Here is a 9,834-nt window from a genome sequence, read left to right as displayed (position 1 = left end):
TTTTTTTTTTCTAAGATCTGGTATATGTCATAAAAAGGCGTGTGGTGAGAGTAATGATGTAAGCGAAGAAGACTGTATGAAATGGCAACGTGATGTTTTACCTCATTTATTAGAAGGTTATCAAGCACGGGACATATTCAATGCAGACGAGACGGGCTTATTCTTTAAATATCTTCCAGATAACACCTTAACTTTTAAAAACCAGAAATGCCATGGAGGAAAGCACAGTAAACAGAGAGTTACGTTGATGATTGCCGCAAACATGGATGGATCCGAAAAATAGAAATTACTCTTGATAGGTAAAAGTAATCAACCCCGCTGTTTTAGAGGTGTTAAATGGTTACTTCTCGACTATAAAGCAAATTCAAAGGCGTGGATGACGGGAGCCTTTTTTGAAGAATGACTTCTTAACTTAGACAAACAATTTGGAAAAACCGGAAGAAATATTCTGCCCAGCCCATCCTAAAGACATCCAACAGAGATTAAAGTTTATCAAACTTGCATTTTTTCCCCCGAATATGACATCAAAATTACAACCACTCGATCAAGGTGTCATACAAAATTTAAAATGTCATTATCGTCGCAGAATTTTAAAAAATACTGCAAAATGCTTTGAAGTGAACAAAAATCTTACCATTACAATAATGGACTGTGCTGATGAAATAACTAATGCATGGAATATCGATGTTAAGCCTGAAACCATCTCTAATTGTTTTAGAAAAGCCGGCTTCGGTCAATATTCTGAATGGGAGGAAGAAGATGACATTCCTTTGGTTTTCATAAGCGAACGCATAAAAGAAAGGAGTAAGGACTCAACTGCAGAATGAATATGAAGCTTGGCAAAATATCAAAGGTACAGAAGGTGTCACCTTTAATGATTTTATGCATGTGGATGACGACTTTGTTACTTCAGAGTTTCCCACAGATGAAGATATTGTGGAGCTATTGGGATCTAAATCCGAATTTGAGCATGATAGCGAAAGTGATATAGAAGATGATTTGCAAGATGATATGCTGCAACCAGTTTCAAACGAGCTAGTTGCAAATTCGTTCAAGATTTTGCGGTCATATTTAAAACACAATGAACATGCAACCGAATTTCTGTATAATGGTTTAAATAATGTTGAAGCTTTTTTTGAAGATCATAATAAAAAATCCTCTCGTCAATCCCAAATAACTGACTTTTTTACTTTAAACGAATGAAAGCTATACATCTATTCATACAATGTTCTTAATTATGTACAGGGTTGGCCATATTAAACTGACCCATGTGATTATTAAAAAAATATGGAAAAAGAAACATTTTTTTGTGTTTCATTGTGAAAAACATTTAATTTAGTTCAAGGAGATTCGTTTACATCACTTTTTGAATATGATATCGCGCAAGTGGTCGCCCTTAGCTCGTATAGCGTAATGTGCCCGTTTTTCGGCGTTTTCCATAGTTTTGGCCAGCGTCTCGGCCGATATGGCGGCTATTTCCCGTCGGATATTGGCCTTAAGTGCGCCTAGTGTCTTTGGCTTGTTGACGTAAACCTTAGATTTCAAATAGCCCCAAAGAAAAAAGTCCGGTGGCGTCAAATCCGGTGATCGTGGCGGCCAGTCAAAATCGCCGCTTTTTGATATCAAACGGCCAGGGAACAAAGTCTTCAATAAGTTGACGGTGGCTCGTGCTGTGTGTGGTGGTGCGCCATCTTGCTGAAACCCGAAGTGCTCCATACCATTTTCACGAACAATCGGCATCACAAAATCGGTTATCATGGCCCGATAACGCTCTTGATTGACGGTCAATGGTTGGTGTTGACCATTTTCAAAGAAGAACGGCCCAATGACCATATCAGCGCAAATGCCACACCAGACTGTAACTTTTTGGTCGTGGAGAGGTACCTCTTCAATAATTTGAGGGTTTTCAGTGGCGTAGAAACGGCAATTTTGCTTATTTACGGTTCCGTTCAAGGAGAAATGGGCCTCATCACTCATAATGATTTGATGCCAAAAATCCTCATCAGTTTGGGCCATTCGGACGACAAAATTGGCATATTCCAAGCGACGAGGCTTATCGGCCGGCAACAGTTGTCGATTTAGTTGTATTTTGTACGGGAATATCCCCAAATCCAAACGAATGATACGTCGTAGAGTGGTCCGAGGGATGTCCAACTGAGCAGAACGACGATTACCTGACGTTCGCGGCGATGACTCGATACTGGCTCGTACGGCCGCGATATTTTCGTTAGATCGTCTTGGCCGCTTTTTATTTGGACGTCGGGTATTAGCCACAGTGCCGGAAGACAAAAATCTTTTGTGCATTTGCTTGATTGCGTTCTTTGACGGCGCACTTTTCTCTTTATTTTTTTTTCTCCACGCACGTTGCGTTTTTACAATCGAGAAGGAATTTTGAATGTACAGCTGAACAATTTCAGCGCGTTCTATTGGGGTGTACTGTTTCATGGTATAAATCTCCTTCGACTGACGCTTCCAACGCGGTATGTCATTAGCTGATCTGAAATTACAGTAAAAAGTTATAGGGTTACTCAATGGGTCAGTTTAATATGGCCAACCCTGTATATATAATTTTAAAATATACACATACAATATTATATAGCAACTATACATAATTTGAAGCATGTACTGTTTTATCAATAAAATTGTTTGCTAACCCTTGAGTTTTATCGATTGTTTTATTTTTCCATCAGGTTTTATTTTGTTTATGGATTTTTATGTATGTATGTACATATGTATATTAAATTTGATAACTCGAAATCTTGATAGCTCGATTTTTTTTTGTGGCACGTCATAGTTCGAGTTATCGAAGTTCGACTGTATATCCATAAGATGCCTTGCAACAAACTGAGCACTGAGATTATGGCGAATTCTTCGCCAATTGAGCTTGTCTCTAAAATGAGACTCTGAAGAATGGAAGTTAAAAACATTAAAAAACAACTTTTATTATTTAATTTTTATTTTTCTTATTATCCATTATATTATCCATTTCAGAAAATAATTGCTTCCTAAACACTCATGCATATTGAATGCGCTCCTGAACACACTTCCCACCACTTCGCCGTCCTTTTCTCCTACTAATAATTCGAAAGCAAAACTAAATTGAAACTAGAAAACTTTTGTTAGCAAGAAAGTAAACAAAAAGTACTTGTATTTGCATGTGTGAATAATTAAGTTATCCAGTGCAATAACACTACAGAATTTCGAAAGCAACTTTTCGAAATTGAAAAATATTAAATAAAAGGTAGAAAAGCCTGGAATATTTGCTGGAGGTATAAAAGGCGCTGCAGAGAATTTTCAAGCCACAGAAAAGTTTAACTACCACAAGAAAACTTTAAATAAAAAAATTAAAAAAAAAATAAATCTTCGTTTCCGTTTTAGTGATTGTCTCTCGCGCGCTTCTCCTCCACTCCATCCCAGCTACTACCATCGTAATGGCCTACTGGGCAATAGCGACGCGCAAGTGCGAATCACCGCCGATGAAAATCACACCCGTACTCAATCCCAATCAACGTGAATTCCTCGAGGATGAGTTACTCTATCGCGAAAAATTGGAAATACTCGCAGAGCACAACACGATCAGCACCGATCTGTTTGTGCGCAAGTTCGAGGACATCGACGATCCGATTTTACTGGACAAACACGACTCCTTCTATCACACCACCAAAAGTTTGCTAGTGCTCTTTCAGATAATGGGTGTTATGCCGATTCACCGCAATCCGCAGAAGCCGCAAATGCCACGCACCGGCTATTCGTGGACCTCCAAACAGGTCTTTTGGGCTATATTTGTATTCTCCGTGCAAACGACCGTGGTGGTTATGGTTTTGCGCGAGCGTGTGAACACATTTTTGAATGACTCAGATCGGCGCTTCGACGAGGCCATCTACAATGTGATTTTTATCAGTTTGCTATTCACGAATTTTCTATTGCCGGTGGCGAGTTGGCGCCATGGTCCACAGGTGGCGATCTTCAAGAATATGTGGACGAATTACCAGTTGAAGTTTTTGAAAGTAACCGGCTCGCCAATAGTTTTTCCAAACTTATATCCGCTCACTTGGGCTTTGTGTTTCTTTTCGTGGGGCGTGAGTATTGCGATTAATTTGTCTCAGTACTACTTACAACCCGACTTCAAACTGTGGTACACCTTCGCTTACTATCCGATCATAGCGATGTTGAATGGATTTTGCAGTTTATGGTAAGTTATGGTGCTAGGAGGCTGGAAAATTCATCAAAATTCACTTTCACAGGTATATCAACTGCACCGCTTTTGGCACCGCAAGTCGCGCTCTTTCCGCTTCACTTGAAATGACTCTGATGAGTGATAAACCGGCGAAGAAGCTCACCGAGTACCGACATCTTTGGGTGGACCTAAGTCACATGATGCAACAGCTAGGTAAAAGTGTTAACGTAGAAACAGCAAAACTTTGGTAAAAGTCTCGGGTCTGCCTTTGAATCACTCCGAAGGAATGAACTATTTTTCTAAGGAGCAGCCCTCATAATAACAAAAGACAAGTTGATTTCTTTCGTACAATTTTGGAATGCCTGGGGATCTCAAGAACTATTCGGCCTTTGACTTCATGTTTTGCAGTTATCCTTCTTGAAATTTCGAACTTGAAAAAGGCTCATTTTGAACATTTAATGCATCAGTGATTGGATCTAAATCTCTTTATAATCAACTTTACCATTCCGAATTCTGGCTGCCGTCCATACTCTGTTAAAAATGCCCATGGTAATTTGAGTTTTCCATGTGCTTGGGTTGGAAGAAATGAGCGGGTCTTAAAAATAGTTCCTTTGGTGTTAACATGGGTCTAGTCCTATCCCTTTATGCTCTTGTCGCTCTATCGAATAAATAGTTACCGAGAAATTTGAACCGCATATAAATATTCAAAATCATATAAGGAGCTCCGGACCTTCCAGTCATCTGCCTATATTCCCCTAGGAGACCATATACGTTTGTATTTATTCGTTGTGTGCTAGCTACAGTGAATGCGAGGAGGAGCTTTCCCAATTATAATTGACGTCCCCAGTCCTGTTTCAGACCATTTCCTCGCGTATTTGCCTAATTTATCATGTCCCAAAAAAACCACTATCTACCGGAGCCCAATTTACGCTTGGCTGGTGCAAATATTGTAAGGATATTTGTCATTCTTAAGTCGATTTGAGTGATTTTATAGCAGGCTAACGCCTTCAAAGAAACTGTGTTTAGAAGAAGAATGATCAGCTATGTTTACCCAGTTATACTGCCAATAGAATTTCACGAATCTTGGCTTAAGAACAAAACTACAGTTGTTGTTGTTGTAGCAGCTTCCTAACCCTGTTAGTGCGATGTAGATTACCGGTCGTCTTCGTCCAGCTCATCCAACGGTAGGCCCAGAAAACTTGCTGTTTCAACAGGTTAGGTCCAAAGGGAGAGGGGGTTAGATGAGTGTGTTTGATGGGGCATGTGAAAAGTTGGTTAGCATCGTGCGGGGTGCCTTCAAATGTAGGACTTGTGTATGTTTGATATGTCGGGGTCAATTCTGGATAGGTTGAAGTTTAGCCTGCTACAGTATCCGCAATGCAATTGTTCCAAGTTTACGCGGGTCTCTCGAGGTAGCTGAAGCTCTTTATCTGCTGTGGGTGGTGGTTGGACTCCGATGGCAGCATCCGGCGATTGCGATCTTAAGAAGGTGGTAAGGGTCTCCCAATGAATGTCGTTAGGTGTATGTCTAAACGCTGTCCGGTCCAGTAGTTGTCGGTTTGTTTTTTCCTCGACCTCGTCGGAGTAGTTGAAGAGATGGCTCCCGACGTACGCCTCTTACAAAGCTCTGCCAACGTTATCCAGTAAGTGGATCGATGAATCCGGGGTGTGTCAGTGTCGATATTTTAGATAAGTGGTTATCTTCCACCTTTTTCTTATATCCTTGTTCACTCCACTCGAGAGCATATGGCCTCGACAAGGACCACCGTACACGGTTCTTGGAAGTTGTTTATGCGCCTTCCTATATGATGTTGGCATGTGCTAGCTCGCGAAACATCGACCTTCTCCAAGTGAACTTTGGCCGACAGTGACCTCAGCTTCCTTGCGGGTCCAGTCCAGTGACATTCTCGTGATGCTATCTGGTGGTTCTCTAAGTGTGTGACCTATCTATCGCCACTTTCTGCGTTTCATTTGTTGATCTCCACAGTGCGTCGTTGCTGATGGTGTTCGGCCAGAATATTCTACAGATGGTGCGGAGGCTTTTGTTAGCGAAAAATGTTAGCCTCTCTGATGGTATTGGAGATCAGTCATGTCTCACTTCCGTACAACAATACAGAATTCACACATGAGCTGAATATTCGCGGTTTAGTGCGCCTGAAGATGTGCGAACTTGCCCATACTGTATGCATTCGCCCGAACGCTGCCCTTGCTTTGTTTAGCCTGCAGTTGACATCATCATCTGCTTCACCGTCTGTAGTGACGGTAGCAGAAGCTTACGATAAATCCAAGCGGACAGCCGTCAACCTTTATAGGTCTTGCTTTATTGTGGTTGACTCTCATAGTCTTGGCGATGTTGACCTCCAATCCGACAGTGCGTGTCAGCGTGACTAGTGTGTCCGCTTTCGCTTACATGTGCAGTGAGTTTGTGGAAGAGAAGGCAGATGTCATCTTCCACCTCTACCAAGAGTATTGATCGCTTTTTTCACGACTCTTTGACGTTCCTCTGATAAGAATATTTATAGTCCAGCATACCTCTGAGCAATTTTATTTCTTTTGGAAGCTTACGAAGATTTTTCTTCATTTCAGGATGGAGCTCGGAAGCTGTTTGACTGGTGCATCCTTTTGATCTGAATATGATCCAGGATCAACCCTCAAGTCATATATTTCCTAAACTTGAGTACTGACTCCAACTTTTTGTGGTTTTTTGTCAGAGGTATTCAGCGACTTGTTTTAGCCTTCTGATTATACTTTACATTACTTTGGCACCCTGGAATTTTAAACCCATAATTGACTATTTCTGTTAGTTCTCCTTACAATAAAAATTTATTCAAACTAATTACTTGACATTGTGGGTTCTATAGCCCAATATGAAGCCTTTGTATTTTTGATTAGGATTTTTCTTACACTCATAGGTTCTTTCACAGAGGTTCTAGAAAACTCTTTTAAGATTCTGACCCGAGCCGTCATTTACTTACCTATTAATCATTCCAGCTTCTATTTTCTTACAACAACTCCAGAAACTCACTGCATCTGCCCTGGCTTCACTGCATTTCTTTGTCTCCATCAATCGTTGTAATATGACCCTTTCCAATATCTTTCCTTTTAGTTCAACACCTAATTTATCCCAATATTACTCCCGTCCTCCTTCATACTATATTTTTCTACCTCTCTCTTCTGCATCAGGCCGCGCCTACTCCAACATGTACGGCATGTATTGCTTAGTTGTCTTCTTCACGACTATCATTGCCACTTATGGTTCACTCAGCGAGATCATGGACCATGGCGCCACCTACAAGGAAGTTGGCCTCTTCGTCATCGTTTTCTACTGCATGAGTCTGCTCTACATCATCTGCAATGAAGCACATTATGCCACGCAAAGCGTGGGCTTGGACTTTCAAACGAAGCTCTTGAATGTGGATCTCACAGTGGTGGATAGCGCCACACAAAAGGAGGTGGAAATGTTTCTCATGGCTATAACGAAGAATCCGCCAATTATGAATTTGGATGGTTATGCGAATATTAATAGAGAGTTGATAACATCGGTGAGTTGGAGAGCTGAGCTTTTAATATATAATAGAAATTATTTTACTATTTTTTTTCTTTCAGAATGTTTCATTTATGGCCACTTATTTGGTAGTGCTGCTTCAATTTAAAATTACCGAGCAACGGAACTACACTTTGAGGGAGGGCTGAGTGGAGTTGTGCTGCATTGAGTTATTGGGTTTTCATGGAATTTATCCTGGTCTAAATATTAAATATGTACATAAAATGAACAAATTTAACATAGTCCAAGAGCCTTCTAAATGTCATCAGCGCAGTCTAAATGGCAACTGCTTTCCTTAATTCCTTTAGTTGAAAGGGATGCTATATGATTTTCGAGAGCAAAACAAGGACTAGGTACTATGTACACACATATATAAGTATTTCTAGGCTAGAAAATATACAAACGCTATGAACTTATTCCCCACCCAATAAATATACGTAAGTCAGCAAATAAAAAACATTTTAAACAAATTTAAGAAAAAAAAAATTTTTGTTTCTGTTGCCCTAAAAAATTAAAAAAAAAATTAACGAACGGAGAATAATTCACTTAAAAGCTTTGTACCCAAATTTCCAAAACTGTATACATCTCAAATTTATAATTTGTTTGCCGTTCCCAGTTTATAACTCAAATTTACAAATAAACCAATTCGTAGAAAATTGACAACAAAACCCAAAATACTCAGATTACTTCACATGGAATCGTTGACTAATACAGAATGCATCAAAAAAGAAGATAGTTGGCTGCATTAATATGCATATACGAGGGTAGTCTTTTACATTTTACCCGTTTGCAACTCTACGAGTGATGAGCTGTAACTCGATATTTTATTTATATTAGTCTAATACACGTTAAATGCAGCTTTAACCTCTAACTGGCCATTTTGCAACTAGTCAGCTACTAGGCCCTCTCGAACTAGTGTGACTTATTTTAAATAGCAGCTCAACAACTGGCATAGATGTTTTTACCACTAACTCGTTATTTTAAAACTAGTATTCTACCAGTCCCTCTCTAACTAGTGTGACTTATTCCATTAAATAGCACTTCATAAACTGGCATATATGCTGAGCAGTTCAGTTTTTCACTGTAGTGATACAACCGGAATGAATTCGCTACACTTAATTTAATACCTTCTCATGAGGCACACTTACCGAGCTAAATTTTTTCAGTTGGAGTTCCGATCTTAACAAAATTGTAAACCGCAGGTTGTCGAGCTAAAATTTCTAATGGTAATGTGACAGTACTGGGTATGCCTCCTTCGGTTAGTGGCCAAAAACTTTACCCAAATGATTCCATATTTCTATTAAATATATTTGAAAAATTATTAAAATTAGATTTAGCATATCCATTACTCACCTCTCAAGTACTCGCATTCAAAATTTAGAAGGACGTGCTTAATGATATGAAAAATTAGTTTAAAATTCCTTAAATGTTCACCTGAAAAGAATCTCAAAGGAGGCCAACCTCGTGCTCAAAAATTCAGACTACTGCAATTTGCAAACTTTCAGACACCTTTGCATTTTCATAGTAAATTATCACTCCCTCCAGTGAGTTTGCAGCTTAAACGAAGAGAACTTGAAATTCCCTGGCACAACTCAAATAGCAAACAATTATTGCAATCAAATTTTTGGGCATTTTTTGGATAGAAAATCAATTAAAAACTCATCAGTATATAGCCACGGCTTGAACTTTTTCACTTGAAGGGAGTGAAAACTTGAAAGGACGTATCAGATTTGGCATTTATTGTTACAACATTTCATGGATGTGGATGTGTATTTTATGGTCTGTGGCTAAAAGGTGTGCAGGAAATGAAATGGAATTAGCAAAAATAGTTTGAAAGTAAAGCAACAGGGTCAGCTGGATAAGATAAAAGCGAAACGTAAGGTAAATACAGGGCGTTCTAAAAGGGACGGAACGTAGCTGAGAGGCAGTGGAAGCCTTGTCCAATCTCTGATTTATTATTCAGTCACTGACACCAAATCATCATGGCGACAATAAAACTTGATATAAACCATTTGTGGGTATGAGGGCATGAGCTTATCACCCGCACGTGAAAGGGCCTTCGAGAGCTTGCGCTTTGAGCTCGGTACACTTTTTCTTGGAGAAAAAGCGGCGA

General features: G+C 39.6%; 2 protein-coding genes across 2 annotated transcripts; both read left to right on the top strand.

The window, feature by feature from the left end:
• Positions 1 to 644: 644 nt before the first annotated feature.
• LOC128867189 (uncharacterized) lies at positions 645 to 1,203 on the top strand. The gene is made up of 3 exons (XM_054108284.1): positions 645 to 773; positions 823 to 853; positions 914 to 1,203. Exons 1-3 carry the CDS (start codon positions 645 to 647, stop codon positions 1,201 to 1,203), a joined length of 450 nt encoding a protein of 149 aa, XP_053964259.1.
• A 2,127-nt stretch (positions 1,204 to 3,330) lies between these two features.
• On the top strand, positions 3,331 to 7,987 carry LOC128866619 (gustatory and odorant receptor 21a-like). The gene is made up of 4 exons (XM_054107491.1): positions 3,331 to 4,192; positions 4,245 to 4,390; positions 7,361 to 7,719; positions 7,784 to 7,987. Exons 1-4 carry the CDS (start codon positions 3,432 to 3,434, stop codon positions 7,868 to 7,870), a joined length of 1,353 nt encoding a protein of 450 aa, XP_053963466.1. The 5' UTR covers positions 3,331 to 3,431; the 3' UTR covers positions 7,871 to 7,987.
• Positions 7,988 to 9,834: the final 1,847 nt, after the last annotated feature.

The sequence above is a fragment of the Anastrepha ludens genome, chromosome 6 (genome assembly GCF_028408465.1).
Source record: "Anastrepha ludens isolate Willacy chromosome 6, idAnaLude1.1, whole genome shotgun sequence".
In the NCBI taxonomy this organism is placed as follows: Eukaryota; Metazoa; Arthropoda; class Insecta; order Diptera; family Tephritidae; genus Anastrepha; species Anastrepha ludens.
The sequence above is the reverse complement of the archived record's forward strand: the minus strand, read 5'-3'. Positions and strand labels throughout refer to the sequence as shown.

What these genes read in the sequence shown, in the direction of transcription:
- LOC128867189 (XM_054108284.1), top strand. Translation starts at nt 645, where the DNA reads ATGGACTGTGCTGATGAAATAACTAATGCATGGAATATCGATGTTAAG. An exon ending in AAGAAGATGACATTCCTTTG is followed by an intron (nt 774 to 822) that starts GTTTTCATAAGC and finishes ACTCAACTGCAG; the next exon opens with AATGAATATGAAGCTTGGCA. An exon ending in AGCTTGGCAAAATATCAAAG is followed by an intron (nt 854 to 913) that starts GTACAGAAGGTG and finishes TTGTTACTTCAG; the next exon opens with AGTTTCCCACAGATGAAGAT.
- LOC128866619 (XM_054107491.1), top strand. Translation starts at nt 3,432, where the DNA reads ATGGCCTACTGGGCAATAGCGACGCGCAAGTGCGAATCACCGCCGATG. An exon ending in AATGGATTTTGCAGTTTATG is followed by an intron (nt 4,193 to 4,244) that starts GTAAGTTATGGT and finishes TCACTTTCACAG; the next exon opens with GTATATCAACTGCACCGCTT. An exon ending in TCACATGATGCAACAGCTAG is followed by an intron (nt 4,391 to 7,360) that starts GTAAAAGTGTTA and finishes CTTCTGCATCAG; the next exon opens with GCCGCGCCTACTCCAACATG.